Source organism: Siniperca chuatsi, linkage group LG18 (genome assembly GCF_020085105.1).
Source record: "Siniperca chuatsi isolate FFG_IHB_CAS linkage group LG18, ASM2008510v1, whole genome shotgun sequence".
In the NCBI taxonomy this organism is placed as follows: Eukaryota; Metazoa; Chordata; class Actinopteri; order Centrarchiformes; family Sinipercidae; genus Siniperca; species Siniperca chuatsi.
The window spans coordinates 27,185,035-27,203,100 of NC_058059.1; the positions used below are offsets into that span (position 1 = coordinate 27,185,035).

Sequence of the window (18,066 nt, forward strand, 5' to 3'; positions counted from 1 at the left end):
GCTAAACTGTCATTCAGTACCTCCAGCAAGTCTTCTCCAAACTCTGACCAAAGAGACTTATAAAAGTCGACTGGCAGACCGTCAATCCCTGGTGCTTTTCCCAGCTGCATACCTTGGAGGGCTTTATATAGCTCCCCCATGGTCAAGGCACCTGAAATCCTTGCGTTGACTTCCTCTGCCAATTGAGGAAGATTATCAAAAAAAAAACACTGTCATTCCTATAATCTGGACCCAGTTCATTTTTATATAAAGATTCATAAAAAGTGACTGCTCTCCCACGAATGTCTTTGGGATCAGTCAATAATGCTCCAGATTCAGAACGTAGAGCATGAATGACCCTGTTCTGTCCATTTTTCTTCTCCAAACCAAAAAAAAATCCTTGACGGTACGTCCATCTCATTTGCACTTAGAAAACGTGACCTGACCAAAGCACCCTGTGCTTTAACCCCTAACAGATCAGATAACTGAGTCTTCTTATTTTTTATGAGAGACTCCACATCACTTTGATTTCCATGCAAGTGAGCCAATTCTTGCAGTTTTAAAATATCAGTCTCTAAGGTGTTCAACATCACGGTTACTTCTCTAGTGACGTTCTGAGAGTATTGCTGACAAAACTGTTTTATCTGGACCTTCCCAAAATCCCACCATTGCTGCAGTGTTCTAAAGGAATTCTTTGTAGTTTTAAAGACATCCCAAATTTTTTTCAAACTTTCTTTAAAGCACAAATCACTCAATAAAGTGGTATTAAAATGCCAATACACACTCTTTGGCTTTACAGAGTTTAAATAAATAGTGCAATGGACCATGCAATAAGTAATAAAACAACTTTCAACAATATTACCATGATGTTTAAAAACATAAAACCTATCCAATTGTGCTGAAGAAAGGTAAGAAAGCTTGTGATTTCTATCCAACTTGGACTCTGTGCAATTAAACTAAGTACTCATCGACAGCCACACTTTGTAACAGAACACAAAGTATTTAAAAATCAAATTCTTTCAACAGCTGAAGTTGGTATATACACACAAATGAAAACAAATTTTCAGGGAGGGAGAGAGAGAGAGGGAGGGAGGGAGAGAGAGAGGGAGAGAGAGAGAGGGAGAGACAGAGGAGTGAGAGAGAGAGAGAGAGAGGAGAGAGAGAGAGAGAGAGAGAGAGAGAGAGAGAAAGAGAGAGAGAGAGGGAGGGAGAGAGAGAGAGAGAGAGAGAGAGAGAGAGAGAGAGAGAGAGAGAGAGAGAGAGAGAGAGAGAGAGAGAGAGAGAGAGAGAGAGAGAGAGAGAGAGAGAGAGAGAGAGAGAGAGAGAGAGAGAGAGAGAGAGAGAGAGAGAGAGAGAGAGAGAGAGAGAGAGAGAGAGAGAGAGAGAGAGAGAGAGAGAGAGAGAGAGAGAGAGAGAGAGAGAGAGAGAGAGAGAGAGAGAGAGAGAGAGAGAGAGAGAGAGAGAGAGAGAGAGAGAGAGAGAGAGAGAGAGAGAGAGAGAGAGAGAGAGAGAGAGAGAGAGAGAGAGAGAGAGAGAGAGAGAGAGAGAGAGAGAGAGAGAGAGAGAGAGAGAGAGAGAGAGAGAGAGAGAGAGAGAGAGAGAGAGAGAGAGAGAGAGAGAGAGAGAGAGAGAGAGAGAGAGAGAGAGAGAGAGAGAGAGAGAGAGAGAGAGAGAGAGAGAGAGAGAGAGAGAGAGAGAGAGAGAGAGAGAGAGAGAGAGAGAGAGAGAGAGAGAGAGAGAGAGAGAGAGAGAGAGAGAGAGAGAGAGAGAGAGAGAGAGAGAGAGAGAGAGAGAGAGAGAGAGAGAGAGAGAGAGAGAGAGAGAGAGAGAGAGAGAGAGAGAGAGAGAGAGAGAGAGAGAGAGAGAGAGAGAGAGAGAGAGAGAGAGAGAGAGAGAGAGAGAGAGAGAGAGAGAGAGAGAGAGAGAGAGAGAGAGAGAGAGAGAGAGAGAGAGAGAGAGAGAGAGAGAGAGAGAGAGAGAGAGAGAGAGAGAGAGAGAGAGAGAGAGAGAGAGAGAGAGAGAGAGAGAGAGAGAGAGAGAGAGAGAGAGAGAGAGAGAGAGAGAGAGAGAGAGAGAGAGAGAGAGAGAGAGAGAGAGAGAGAGAGGGAGAGACAGAGGGAGGGAGGAGGAGTGGAGTCGGGCTCTCCCGCTCTGACTCCCTCTCTCTGCTCTGGACGCCTCAGCAGCTCTCTGCGTCTCTCTGTGAGTATGGACCTTTCCAGACATTATTGTGGTTCATTTGAACATCCAGCCGCTGTGCCGGGTGTAGTGTGTTCGGCTTCGGGTGGAGCTGTTGGGGTTCGTTAGTCACGCAGGGTGATGGCGGTAATGCCGCTCTTCTCCCGGGCTGAAGTTAACGGCTGTACCGGGAACTTGAACGTGCTTAATGCGGGTTGAACGTCTGCTAAAGTCCTGACAGCTGAGAGGAGCAGAGGTTTCCCTGCCTGGCTCTTAGTCCACCGTCTGAGGGAAAGCCATTACTAATGATTATTTATTGTTTCAACAGCAATAACAACGTCAACATCATGCGATTCATATTTAACCTATGTATTAATAATGAGCTCTGCGCTGGTATGAGAATATGTCCCAGGCAGGCTATATTAGAATGCATTATTGGATTATCATTATTGTTGGATTGACATGTAAGCAGTATTTTAATGTTGTAGCTTGTGGAGGGAGAGCTGAGTTGAACTATTCAACACACTGTTGAGTTGTTAAATTTATAAGATTCATCATATTTTATTAACTAATGATTTATTTTGTATGTAAATCTTTATTTGCAAAGTAACTGTCAAATACATGTAGTGGAGTAAAAAGTACATATATTTCCCTCTGAAATGTAAGAAGTATAAAGCAGCAGAAAATGGAAATGATATTGGCTGATATTAGCTTATTGCACTGTATCAGAATCGGTGTATGTGTTGGCTGATAAGTAACAAGGAATGCTGGTAGGTTGGAGGTCATTTAGAAACAGTGTCACCATAACACGTCTGTCCACCAGAGAGCACTGACAAGTAGTGGCGCTAATATGGCCTCGAAATAATAATGACAACTGGTCGACTCAGTGCAGCTGGTGAGCACCAGACCAACTCAGACCTGGTGTTTGACTGCCGGCCGCGTTTTGGGTTGTCCATCTGTCCGTCTGTCCGTCCGTCCCATTCTCGTGAATGCAATATCTCAGGAACACCTTGAGGGAATTTCTTCAAATTTGGCACAAACGTCCACTTGGACACAAGAATGACCTGATTAGATTTGGTGGTCAAAGGTCAAAGGTCAACGTCACTGTGACATCATAATGTCCATTATTCAACACCATAACACCAAAGGGGAGACTGTGGCCTGTTTCACAGTCAGACACTGGAGAGGTGACTCAAAGGTCACTGTGACCTCAGAATAGGTTTTTAGGATTCCAGATTTCACACACACACACGTTGACTGGGGCGACACAATGAGAACAGGTTTTCCTCCATCTCGTCCATTCTGCCTTTCACTTCCTGCCTCATTCTGAATTTCGAGCGTCATCAGAATCACGTGACAGCAAACAATGTGTTGGAGTGCGTGTAGCTAGCTAATCGTGATTCTGTGATTCAGGCTTCGCATCTAAAAACGCCAGGAGAGAACAAAAGCTGCCTGAGAGCCAATTTCGCCTAGTCTAGCCTGCCTAGTCAACAACTTAAAGTTTCCCTTTTTTCCTCAGACACTCAATGTGCAAGGTGACTCAGATCCTCACGCGCCTCGTCTTGTGGTCACTTTGGTTACTAGATTAAGTATCTGGCCTTGTTGTGTGATGTAGCCTCTGCTCTTTTACCTCTCAGGGTTAAGGTTCACATTTGTCTTAAAACAATACTCACATGCCTATATTTACAATGAAACAGCTGTTGGTCACTGTAATTGTTTGTCCTGTTCATATTGGCCACAAAGATCGCTTCTTAAAGCAATTTCAATGGAAGTGAGGGGGAAAAACCCAGTCCTCGTTCTGTGTGAAAATGCATTCCAAAAGCGTTCAGCAAAAGCTAACGTGAGGCTTCAGCAGCCTGAATTTGACAAATCAAGTGGATATCTTCCAAAGCTACAGTCTTTTCCATACACAAGGAAACACTGTCCATTGAAGCACAAAGAGGACACAGCAATCAATAACCCTTTCAGTGTGCATATTGGCATGTAATTATTGTATTAAGATACACTTGAAAACCTGTGACCCTGTTCTTTAATGTTATCAAACCACTTCCACACGCCAGAAGTCGCTCCAACCCCTCCACAGCAGAGCCAGCAGCAATGATCAGCCATGTGTGTTGCTGCTGTACATAGTTATGACATAAATACGTCATGACATTGTAATATCGTTATTATCATGATATGACAAATTTTAAATCACATTAATATTGTATATGTTCATTGTCCGACTCTAAAACTTCCTGCTCAGTACATGTTGTATTTATTGTGGTCAAAATTCATTAAAAAAACTATTTAAGGGATCTGAATTGAAAAATGTTTGTTATGTCAACAGATATACCATAATCAGATTTTTCAACTGTCAAATATCAGTCGGGCTATACTATTATTATATACTATTATATTTAAGTACAGTACTTAAAGGCCCTGAAATCACATTTTGTCAGTCTAACCCTTACTTTGAGCGGTACGGTCGTACATTAACACACAGTTTTGCACCAGAGGGATTTCTGTGTTTGAGTTTTTGTCTGTGCTCTTCTCACCGGTTTGAAGTGGGCAGTGCTCAGTTGGAGACGGCTGATGTCATGTATTTCGGTGCACCAATCAGGGTTTAACAACATCTGAATCAAAATGTGACCACAGTTGTGGGCTTGTTTGCTCATGTTACCAGACCACCATCAATCAAATGTGATCAAACCGTACCCACACAGTCCTGATGGAGCAGATTAGCTGGGTTTTGGACTGTTAAACTCAAACTTTAACCTTTAACTTTGATTGTTGCTTATTTAGTAATGAACATTGTTATGTTATAAATACTTAAAGGTACCATGTTTTTGACTACTACTAGCGCTACGGAGCAATGTGTTTACGAGTGGGTCCCCTTTTGTAAATGTATCATGCACACGCACAAGGATGCACATGCATGTGATACACATTCCTGCCACCAGTTTGCGCTATTCTGCTGATCAGCAGTTGCAGTCTTTATAGCAAACAGCTAGCCAACATAGATGTAAACACTGCACGATTTAAAATATTAAAAATAATGGCTTTGCAAGTTTGTTTGACCTCAGGGATGCACACATTGACTTTTGGTGAGAAACACTGCATGTAAACATAATGTTTGTTTGTTTATAAGAAAACTCCACCTCCATTAAGAGCACCTTTAATATTTGAAATCAAGGGGCTTTAAGTAAAGTTAGTTACTTTCCACCACTGGATTCCATATTGATTACATATACTATATACTGATGAACTGAATACTCGATGATGAAAGCACACATTCATACTGCTATTACTACTAATAATCTTAATGATAAGAATAAATGTTTTATTAGTCATGTCAGTACATATATTCAAATCAAATAGAAAAATAAAATAATGATGTGGATTAAAGGCAACAATGAACACAATTTACTTAAAACAAACCAGAATGCTGCTGTAGCTCAGGTGGTAGAGTAGGTCAGTGTTTTGGGTTTGAGCCCCTGCTCCTCCTGTCCACATGTCAACGTGTCCTTGAGCAAAACACTGAAGCCCAAATTTCCCCAGAGGTTTATATGTAGAAAAAATGTTGCTTTGTTGCCAAATTAATGTAATGTAAATACTGTGTATGGTCACAGGAACCTCCAAGTAATGTTCTCCAGATTTTAAAAATAGCCTTCAGTGAATGATCCCTGACACTGGTTACTGTATGGAACCTTATTAGAACATTTAATGGGGACTTTAAGGGGATATTGCAGAAATGTTTCCTGTTTAATTTAGTAATAGTAAAAAAGTTCATAAAAAATGTAAAATGTGCAAATAATTAAATATTAGAATAAAAATCTAAAATGCAAAAACTACAATATGTGAACAGTGTACAGACATTAATGCATCAACATCCTTGAGCATGAAAGTTAATTCCTGACCTTGTGAAGTTAGTAGTGATCAAGGTCCACTTAATGGCTTTTTCCAAAGCTTTCAACCAAATCTCACTGTTTTCATCCAATTCAGTTAATGTAAGTATCCCATTTGAAAGACTAAATTCAACTGATTGATAACAGTGGAACTACCAGTATTATACAATTGTCTTCAATCTCACCTCAGACTGTAAAAAACACCCTAAATGTACAGAAATACACACACGCATGCGTTCATCAGTGGTATCAGTAGTGTCAGCACACCTCAGTAATCTTTCAGTCCTCTTCATCCTCCTCTTTCTCTCTCAGACATGTTTGTTTTTCCTGCAGGCACTTATCATCTCTTCTTCTTCTTCTTCCTCTTCTTTCTCTCTTCGTCCTGCCTTCACCCTCCAGCCACCGACGTCAGTGGAGCATTTCAATCCCCTCTGATATTCAGGTTAATCTGATTATGAAGATTTCCTCTGAGACGTTTCTTCGTCAATGACGGCCAAGATGGAGACTCCTTTCTACCACGACGACTCCCCCGCTGTCCCCGGCTTCAGCCAGATCGCAGAATACGAGCGTTACCCGGGAAACAAGATGCTGATGAGTAAGAAGGCCATGTCAGTGGCAGGCAATCATCACTTTCCCGGTGGTGGTGCAGCAGGAAGTAGGGGCGGGAACACCAACAACCTGGGGCTCGCCGGCAACAGCTCCCTGATGACATCAGCTGCGCCCTCGGCAGACATGAACCTGCTGAAGCTGGCATCCCCCGACCTGGAGCACCTGATCATCCAGTCCAACCAGGGACTGGTCACCACCAGCCCTGTGTCCAACTCCACCAACCCCTTCATCTACCGCAACCAGGCCACCAACGAGCAGGAAGGATTTGCTGATGGCTTTGTCAAAGCACTCGCTGACCTTCACAAGCAGAACCAGCTGGTGGGGGGCCCCATGTCCCCGTCCTCGTCCTCCACCGTCTCACTGCAGGCATCATACCAGAGGAACCTGATGTCTGGTGGAGACATGCCCATCTACACCAACCTCAGCAGCTACAACCCGGGCCAGATGGCGTACTCTGGAGCACAGATGGCATACGGTAGCAGCTCAGGCCACGGTGGCGGCGGAGCCCCTCAGCCCCATGCCCGAGGCCTGGACGCCCCTCAGACCGTTCCTGAGGTGCCTCATGTGCCGGGCGACCCCACGTCCCCACCCTCCCTCTCCCCAATCGACTTGGAGACACAGGAGCGAATCAAAGCAGAACGCAAGAAGCTCCGCAACCGCATTGCCGCATCCAAGTGCCGCAAGCGCAAGCTGGAGCGGATCTCACGGCTGGAAGAGAAGGTGAAGGTCCTGAAGAGCCAGAACTCAGACCTGGCTTCCACTGCCGCCATGCTGCGGGAGCAGGTCGCTCAGCTGAAACAGAAGGTCATGAGCCACGTCACCAATGGCTGCCAGATTGCCGTCGGCTCGGCCGCTGCTAAGTCCGGGGCAGGAGGGGGAGGCACCGGCAGCGAGGACTCCAGCTGCTGAGGAGGCAAGGCACCAGGAGATTGAGGGTGTAAAAATAAGCCGAGAGGCAGAGGGTTTACTGTTACGATTTTGGCATTTCGCTCACACTCTCGGCCAGAGCGAGCAGAGAACAAGGTGTCAACGACGCCTCAACAGGACAGGTGGATGTTTAACGGGATTTATGTAGCCCCGTAAACCACTGTCGATCATCCAGCCAGAGGGGACAGAGCTTAGAGGAAGGAGGGATAAATTCGTAATACAAATTTGTATGATTTGAATTTTGATGATGAATTTTTCAAGAAGAGATGGCGACTGATGTAATTTGATGAGACTGTTAAGAAGCAGGGTTTGACACTCTAAGAGGTGTGTCTGTGAACAGACGCGACACATTTATTCAACAGGTGAAATAAATTTACTGAGAGATTTCCAAGTTTCCAGTACAGAAGGTTTTCTACAGTTTGAAAAGCTCATGACAATATTCTTTATTTTCAGATGTCATTACATCTCAGTGAATAAACTGTATTGGAAATAGAGGAAATTATTATCCACCACTGATTTGTTTTCATTTCCAGTCAAAACATTGTTATAAATAAATAAATGACATGTTAGAATGAACATTTATACAGTGTGAAATGTATCTTTTATTATTTAAAATAGAGTTGAGAAGATTGCTCATAAAATATAATCACAATACTTCAATGAAATCTCTGATGTAATTTATGTGGAAAACAGTGTCAAGTAATCAGATTACTTTTAGTACCAGAGTGAGGACTGTAATTAGAATTTTCTTGTCATAATTTACAATAATCAGTTTTCAAAGAGACAATTTCACCCAATTTTTTTCCAAATCCAGTGAACGCCTCGCTCAAAATGGCAGATCCCGCAGTTTGTTTTGTAATCTGATTACTGTAATCTCTTTACTTTTTTTGTACTCCAACTGTGTGTTAACACAGCTAAAGAAACAAGATCTTCACTTTAACAGCTCTGTTTTTACAGTAACTCTTCATGGTAACTGTGATAGATTTATGTAATCTGATTACTGCAACCTCTTTACATGTCTACAGCTAAAGCTCAGCTGTGTTTGGTTATAATCCAGTGACTGTTTAAATGTTTAAGTGTGTTTCTGTGTTTTCTGTCTGTTGCTGCTGGAAGTTAAAAACCTTTAAAGCTACGTTTTGATCAGGAAATAGAGGTTGAAGTTTCATCGTTCTGTTTTTCCGGCTGACAGGCTGTTTTCGGCTGGTGAAAACTTTTCTTACTTTCTCTGGATCTTTCGGGAATCAGGACTTTGAAATGTTCAATTTAAGATCTGCCAGTCTGAATATGGCTTGAGTTTGGAAACTGACATGTGCAAAACTGACTCATATTTATTTGAATCCAAATTAATGAGAGTTTGAATCTTTCAGTGTAAAAATCAGGGTTGTTGTTTTTTTTTTTTACTGATGTGGGGAGAGAATTTCACTTCCAACTCAACGGCACATTTTTTTAAATTGTTAAAATCAAAGTACAGTACAGTCTGTACAGTGTATTTGAGTGATTGTTGACATTAATATTTTCTACTGCAGCAGAAATATTTATGAGCATAAACGAAGAAAAATGTCAGATGAAGCATTTCAGATCTCCTTTTATTCTCATTTCTTAACAATGCTGTGCAAATAAGATGTGACTATTGAATAATATTTATTATTTTGATAATTATAATGTTCATAATATACCTGTTATTCCTTTACCTTTTCTACACAGTAAACGTATCATTTCATATGAGTCAATTGATTTGGTTTGTTTGTTTGCGGGTTTATATGGAAGCCCATTTCTGCCAGGGAAAGAGAAAAAAAGATGAAATGTTAGAAATGATGAAAATAATTCTCATAATTTGACCTACCATTCTGTCATTATGGCATTTACATGTAACAACACATTTTGACTTTGTATCATAATTTGACTTAAAAAGTCACAATTTCAACCTTGTATCACATAATTTAGAGTTACTACCTCTTACTATATTTTTGTCATTCTTAACATGTTTCCCCAGGCAGTAATGGGCTTAGGCTAAAGACTTTCTGAAAGGCAGAAACATAAACCTGCTGCTGGTTCTGGTGTACATACAATTCTTGAATTTGATTTTGATTTTGTTTACACAAAAATGATCTCAGGGGAATATCAAATGTGTTCCACCTGCTTTGGTAAGAAAACACCTTTAAGACTCAATTTCAGGTTAAATCACTTGATAAACTGGATATATTTTTACAGTGTAAAAACAGCCAAACTGGAAAAAAGCCTGAAATTGAAGGCACAACCCATAATCCCAAATGTAAGCAAAATCTACATGAGGGATAATCCACTCGTTGCTGTGCAGTTAGGATGAAGGGCTTCCTGACATCCCTGAAGGGGTTGTAAAAGTACTTGAGTGTGTTCCTGAGGCCCCAGAGAAGGTAGTAGAGGTCCTTGAGGAGGTTCCTGAGGTCACTGAGTGAGTTGACCTCTAACGGAGACTGAAGTTTAGTACACCTTAAGTTCTGATTTAAAACAGTGGTTAAACTGTTGACCTGAACTATGTTTATGTCCACAGGTGTCTGATAAAAATCCACAGATTTTATCAGACACCTGCCAGCCAATCAGAGAGCAGTATGTTCTATTGCCGTGGTATAATGAAAACACTCGATCTGTTACCTTTGAGAGTGCGTTATTGTTCTATAACTGTACATTTTGTTTTGTCTTACTTACTGCAGCTGTCAGATAGAAAAACATACAACTGCAAAAAATAAGATAAATAAATAAAAATTGTGAGCAACAAAAAATATAAAGCTTCGCTACTTTAAAAGAATTACATCAGAGTTTTAAATGAACATTAATACTCGAGTATGAAAAAATTCAGTTGCAGTTACATGTTTTCTGTTTGACAAATTAGAAAGTTTCAGAAATACTGTTAGTGATTATCAAGCAAATATTTATTTTTTTTAACTTGAACGAGGCTTTTGGCGTCTCTAATGATTCTATTTTTGTACAAATGTATAAAAAACGTTATTAATATTCTAAAATGATGTGTGTGTATGTACAAGCTCTTTGATTGGATCACTTTATGTCTCTATTTATTATGAATATCTTTTTTGTTATACATATGTGTGTTTATTTCCTTCTGCTGTGTTGAGATGTTTGTGTCAATATCAGTGATGAAATATTCACCTGCTGCAGGTTTGCTGTTTGTAAATTGTTGAGTTGGAGTAATGAGTTTTCCACGTGACAATGGCCACATGTTGTAATAAGTGCACTTTCCTAAACTCATTTTAGCTGGGTCTCAAAAATTTCATGTAAAGGATGAAAAATTCAACAATCAAAATGTAAATTCACTGTTGAAGCTGCCCTGACTTCAGGTAAGACAGATGTTGATTTAATGTTGAGAAATTTGGGGATTATTGTAATTACAAAGTACATCATGCACTTCCTTATTAGGACGTTTCCTAGTTTTGTTTTTACTGTAAAATGAGACACTTGACAGAACCAGATGAATGAATCCTGATGAAATCCTCAAACCTGCAGATCTCCATCTGGGTTTTTATATTTTCATAAGAAACTATGTAGGTATTATTGTAATTACAGTAAAAACAGTAACGTGAAAATACCTCTTCAAAAGGAAACCTGGAGACAAAAAGTATGTGGACAGCTGAACATTCCAGCCATATGTCATATTCAAATAACGATGAAAATGAACGTGCAGGTGTAACACCCTGAAAAGGGAGAGAATAAATAAAGATGTCTGCACATGATGTTCACTCTCTGGTATCTTTATCAGGAATGTATTGCTGAACAGAAAAACATATTAACGAAACAACATGAGAACAGTCATGTTCATAATAATAAGTCTATTTTCACTGTAACTGTGAAAATAACTGAATCATCTTAGTCCTTTGTCCTTTACACACAAACGGTGTAATGTATGAACGCTCCAAGGAATCTCATTAATTACAATTTCCCCATAGCTAACCAAGCAACGATGACATCTGCTAACCGCTACTGGGAGGAGATGTTTCACTCTATTTTAATCACAGGATATTTTATCATTTGTCTTATTGTCTTTTCACTAGCAAGGACTACACCATCAACAAGACACATTTATATGATTTATTAACAGGAACGGAAGATTATGAGCGCAGCTTGAACTCTTGTACTTCTTCAGTCTGCTGCTGCGCTGTGGGGAAGCTTCAGTGAATCCGCGAGCGAAAGAGGGGGAGAGGGTTAGGAGGGTGTTTATAGGAATGTCAGAAGTGGCACGATTGAGGTGGTGGTGCTGCTCTTGAAACTCTGATGATAGTTTCAATTCACTAGCAAGGACCACACCATGAGGGTACTTTTGTGTCTTTATCATACAATCAAACAGAATAGATTTGAGAGCAAAACTATTGGCACTGCAATCAAAAAATGTTTTATTGCAAGTAAAATAAAATTGTAATTAAAAATGTATTAATGCAAATCCCAAAAACATTTTTTTCTAATCAAAAGTTTTGCTTGTTGCTGAGCTGAATCTTGTGGGCGGGACCGACGCTGAAAGATGTAAGACATGTCCCTATTGGCCAGCATCGATCGGAGCGACAGCTTGGCAAAATCCACAGTTAGTAAAGCGAGCGGGAGAGGAGAAGACAGAAAACCAGTGCACAGGGAGGATTACACAGAACGTCCATCTTAGTGATAGCAAGAATGTTGTGTTTGAACTGGTGCACGTCGATTGCTTTTGTTTAACGACCTCTGATATTGTAATGGGTTAAAAATACATATTATTCTGTCAGCCTGGAGTTGCTAGCTTAGCTCAACAAGCTAGTCACTACCGTTACGTGCCCAGGCTGCCTATTGGCCTGCATGACGTTGTGCATGAAGCTACTAGTTAACAGGACTATTTGTGTTCAATGATCTAACGTTAGTTAATCTTATATTTGTGATGTGCTGTATTATTTTATCAGCCTGTGGCCAGCTTAATGTTAATGCTCACTTTCTCGCCTTCGGTGTCTTGCTAGCTGAGCTGTCTGGGTTCCATCCACCTGTTTTTATGCGCATTTTCGATTTTAATAATAGCGGCAGAACTGTGACCTGTCAGATCTGTGTGGAGCGATGAGGGGACTGTAACCTTCCTCACATTAATACATGAAACAAACCGTTTTCTACCGTTTGAGGTTTGAATGGTGCTCGCTCAATTACGTCATGTTGTTGCGCCCTCATATTCTAATGGAACCTGACTGGAGAATTGGCGCCACCTACTGCTTATCTCGATGAACTCCTAATAATCGCATTACAGGGAGTGGATGGAAACTAGCATTCATTCGCATTTTCTTTTGGCGATTTTTGGGCCACCAATTGAAATTACCTTTGGGAATATGGCTTTATGGTTACTTAGCTTTATAAGTATGCCTTTAGACACACAAAAAGTATAGATTCATGTTTGATGTAATTGATGTTGATGTTGATTGATATGATATGATGATAAGTTAATGTACCTACAGTGAGCTTAATACTCATTAGGCCAAGAGCGTTTAGTTAGTGCATTTTACCCATTTGTTTACAACTGTCTTTTATGTAGTTCTGCAGTTATTCAAATACAATAATACAGTAACTATACAATTGTGTATATATAGAACTTGCCAAGAACAGTCACTCATGTGCACTAAAATAATAGTTTTAATATTTGTTTTTACATTGTTTAATAAGACCAGTTCCAATGAGAATTATTTACTAAAATACTTAAAACCACAAAACATGTCTCTTGGAAGTTAATACATTTATAAATATTTACACATATAGGCTCCTAGATAAACAGGTAAGATATCTGACAAGTATAGGAGACAAAGGGGTTACTGGTGTTTACAGTTACCATCTCTGTTATCATTTCATCATCCCTTTCAACTGTTATGTTCTCCTCAGTATCAGTAATGAAATCACATCAGTTCAATCCAGCTGCCAGTGCCTGACCAGAAGACTCCCCTACCACATGGCAAACCTCATAGACCCTACTGGCTGTTACTCTGGGCTGGCACATCTCAGACTGCTCGTGTGCCCTCTTCTATCATAGCTGCAATCTCCTGTGTGACTCCAAATGGAAGAACTGGTAGCAGTTTGGGACAAAGTGTACAGCGATGGAAAATTTGCCACCATCCACAGGGAGTTTGTGGAATGCTGGGGCATCTGGGTGTTTGACATGACTTGTGGCCACAACAGGAGGACACTGATATGACAGTGGTGAACCTTGTGGCACTGGAGTCAGCCAGTGAACCCAGACAGCTCAGCTAGAGTGACACCTAAGATGAGAAAGTGACCAACATTAACTAACGTTAAGCTGGCTACAGACTGATAAAATAATACAGCACATCACAAATATAACTGTTAGAGTTAACGATCTAAAAGACCCAAAAGCAGGATGCAGAGAGAGAGATCTGGAGGTTATATATACACAGACAGACAGACAGACAGACAGACAGACAGACAGACAGATAGATAGATAGATAGATATAGTGGATCACTTGTAGGTGAGAGCTCCAGAGCGGGCGAGGCAGGCGGAGGATGCTGGAGCTGGCGGCAGGACTTCCGATGAGGCTCGTGGCGTACTGGCAGGACCCAGAGGGTGAAGGTGGTGGGTAGAATTTGCTGGAGGTGGCTCGAGTAGCATGGCAGACAGAGAGGTGAAGGCAGCTTGACTGGAGACCGAAGAGACTCTGGTTGATCATGCTGGCTGGGATCACTGGCAGGAAATGGATCTGAGGCAGAGACAGACAAGGTCAGACAGGAAAAACAAGCAAACTTGAACACTAGACTGGGTCGGGATTTGGCCGTAGCGAAAGTACCACAATGGTGCACTGAGACGATCTGGCGATGATTGAAGTGTACAGCCGGTAGGATATACTGTGAGGCTTGATTGGATTATGAGCATCAGGTGTGCCGGTGCTCAGCAGCAGGAGGGAGACCAGAGCGCCAGGCCCAGGCCAGTACACACACACACACACACACAGAGACAGACAGGGGGCCGACAAGGAACACAGGGAGGGGAGAAACACAACAGCACATAAGAATAGGGGGAGAGATATGGCTGGACATATATATGACAATAACATTAACGGTAGATCATTGAACACAATAGTCCTGTTAACTACTAGCTAGCTACATGCACAACGCCATTCAGGCTAATAGGCAGCCTGGGCATGTAACGGTATTGACTAGCTTATTGAGCTAAGCTAGCAACTACAGGCTGACAAAATCATTTTTAATTTTTTTAACCCATTACAATATCACAGATCGTTAAATAAAAGCAATCTATGTGCATCAGTTTAAACATAACATTCTTGCTATTACTAAGATGGAAGATCTGTGTAAACATACCAGTCAAACATTTACCAGTCTGAATTTTTATCTGAATTTTTATCAAGTTTAGTCCTTAAAACAGATAAAGTAATTATTGTAGGTGATTTCAATAGTCATGTGGACATTGAAAATGATGCCTTAGTACTGCGTTTATCTCATTATTAGATTAAATTGGCTTTTGTCAGAGTGTACATGAAGCCACTCACTGTTTTAACCACACCCTCGACCTTGTTCTGGTATATGGCATTGAAATTGAACATTTAATAGTCTTTCCACAGAATCCTTCATTATCGGACCATTATTAATAACTTTTGAACTGCTATTGCTGGACTACACACCATTAGGCAAAAACTCGATGTCTAGATGTCTATCTGACAGTGCTGTAGCTAAATTTAAGGAAGCGATCCCATCTTCATTTAATTCAATGTTATGTCTCAATATAACAGAGGACTCCTATGCAAATCGCAGCCCCTCCCAAATTGACCATCTAGTTGATAGCGCTGCAGGCTCACTGCGAACGACACTCGATTCTATCGCTCCTCTAAAATAGAAGATAATAAAACAAAGAAGGTTAGCTCCATGGTATAACCTCCAAACCCGCAAATTAAAGCAAACATCACGAAAACTTGAAAGGAAATGGCGTTCCAACAACCTGGAAGAATCCTGTTTAGTTTGGCAAGATAGTCTTAAAACATATAGGAAGGCCCTCCGTAATGCCAGAGCAGCTTACTACTCATCATTAATAGAGGAAAATAAAAACAACCCTGGGTTTCTTTTCAGCACTGTAGCCAGACTGACAGAGAGTCATAGCTCTATTGAACCATGTATTCCTCTAGCTCTCAGTAGTAACGACTTCATGAGCTTCTTTAATAATACAATTTTGACTATTAAAGAAAAAATACATCACGTCCTGCCATCAACCAGTACTGTTTATCTTCAAACACAGAGACCTCAGAAACAACTGTAAAACTTGATATATATTTTGACTGCTTTGCTCCTATCGATCTTCTTCAACTAACTTTTAATTGCATCAGACAATGGACTTGTCTCTGTACTTGTCTTGTTGTCAATTCACCTACACAACATTGCAGAAATCAGGCACATCCTGTCTCAAAATGATGCCGAAAATGCATTTGTTACTTCTAGGCTGGACTATTGCAATTATCAGGCTGCCCGAATAAGTCCCTTAAGATTCTCCATTTGATCCAGAATGCTGCAGCACATGTACTGACAATAATTAGGAAAATAGATCATATTTCTCCAATATTAGCTTATCTGCACTGGCTCCTTGTAAAATCCAGAATAGAATTTAAAATCCTTCTGCTCATCTACAAAGATCTTATTGGTCAGGCACCATAATATCTTAAAAGAGCTCATGGTTCCTAGAGTCTCCAAAAGTAGAATGGGAGCCAGAGCCTTCAGCTATCAAGCTCCTCTCCATAGCATATTAGCTATCAGACCCTGAAATGAAACAGTGTTTGATCAGATGGTGACACACTGATGAGGTTCTCATGTGTCAGTTTCAGTCAAGAGGGAACTCACACTCATCAGGGGATTTTACAGAATTGCCTGTACCAACAGAAATGCTGATTCAAAATTACTGACGTCTGTTTATGTACCTTTTGATAGGATTATCCCCTATCTTTATTCAAGAGTGTGGTTTTTAAATTTGACTTATTGATTTCAGTTCAGATTTTGTAATGGTAAACCCCACCCTCACACTCAAATAGAACCTGCTTAAATTTGCTCTGCTTCTGCTCAAATTGTGTGCTTGCACCAGATATATTGCTGCTTGCACAGATTTCTTGCGCTCCAGCTTCAGCCCTTCTCCTTGCGCTCAGGCTGCTTCTGTGCGCTCACAAAACTTCTGCTCTCTGATTTCTCTGTGCAATCCCATACAGGCGGTTACTCTTTAACCGGGTTCATCCACTGCTGCCCTCCATGTCTTTATTTTATATACAGTATCTCACAGAAGTGAGTACACCCCTCACATTTTTGTAAATATGTTATCTCTTCATGTGACAACACTGAAGAAATGACACTTGGCTACAATGTAAAGTTGTGAGTGTACAGCTTGTATAACAGTGTAAATTTGCAGTCCCCTGAAAATATCTCAGACAGCCATTAATGTCTAAACCGCTGGCCACAAAAGTGAGTACACCCCTAAGTGAAAATGTCCAAATTGGGCCCAAAGTGTCAATATTGTGTGTGGCCACCATCATTTTCCAGCACTGCCTTTACCCTCTTGGGCCTGGAGTTCACCAGAGCTTCACAGGCTACCACTGGAGTCCTCTTCCACTCCTCCATGATGACATGACGGAGCTGGTGGATGTCAGAGACCTTGCGCTCCTCCACCTTCCGTTTGAGGATACCCCACAGATGCTCAACAGGGTTTAGGTCTGGAGACATGCTTGGCCAGTCCATCACCTTTCCCCTCAGCTTCTTCAGCAAGGCAGTGGTGTGTTTGGGGTCGTTATCATGTTGGAACACTGCCCTGCGGCCCAGTGTCCGAAGGGAGGGGGTCGTGCTCTGCTTCAGTATGTCACAGTACATGTTGGCCTTCATGGTTCCCTCAGTGAACAGCTGCAGACCGTGACACTCCCACCACCATGCTTGACTGAAGGCAAGACACACTTGTCTTTGTACTCTTCACCTGGTTGCCGCCACACACGCTTGACAACATCTGAACCAAATAAGTCTGTCTTGGTCTCATCAGACCACAGGACATGGTTCCAGTAATCCATGTCCTTAGTCTGCTTGTCTTCAGCAAACTGTTTGCGGGCTTTCTTGTGCATCATCTTCAGAAGAGGACTCCTTCAGGGACGACAGCCATGCAGACCAGTTTGATGCGGTGTCTGGTCCCCCCCCACCCCCCCACCCCTTTAACCTCTGCAGCAATGCTGGCAGCACTCGTACTCTATTTCCCAAACACAACCTCTGGATATGACGCTGAGCATGTGCACTCAGCTTCTTTGGTCGACCCTGGCGAGGCTTGTTCTGAGTGGAACCTGTCCTGTTAAACCGCTATGTGGTCTTGGCCACCGTGCTTTTTTTCCAGATCCTCAGAGAGTTCTTTGCCATTAGGTGCCATGTTGAACTTCCAGTGACCAGTATGAGAGAGTGAGAGCGATGACACCAGATTTAACACACCTGCTCCCCATTCACACCTGAGACCTTGTAACACTAA

General features: G+C 41.5%; 1 protein-coding gene across 2 annotated transcripts; it reads left to right on the forward strand.

Annotated features, from left to right (window-relative positions):
- Nucleotides 1–2,122: 2,122 nt before the first annotated feature.
- On the forward strand, nucleotides 2,123–11,305 carry june (JunE proto-oncogene, AP-1 transcription factor subunit). 2 transcript variants are annotated; one of them, XM_044174914.1, is made up of 2 exons: nucleotides 2,123–2,181; nucleotides 6,444–11,305. In XM_044174914.1, the coding sequence occupies exon 2, from the start codon at nucleotides 6,531–6,533 to the stop codon at nucleotides 7,560–7,562; it is 1,032 nt and encodes a 343-aa protein (XP_044030849.1). In that variant the 5' UTR covers nucleotides 2,123–2,181; nucleotides 6,444–6,530; the 3' UTR covers nucleotides 7,563–11,305. The 2 variants fall into 2 exon arrangements, with proteins under 2 accessions (XP_044030849.1, XP_044030850.1); XM_044174915.1 differs by having other exon boundaries at nucleotides 2,143–2,181; nucleotides 6,378–11,305.
- The last annotated feature ends 6,761 nt before the right edge of the window (nucleotides 11,306–18,066 follow it).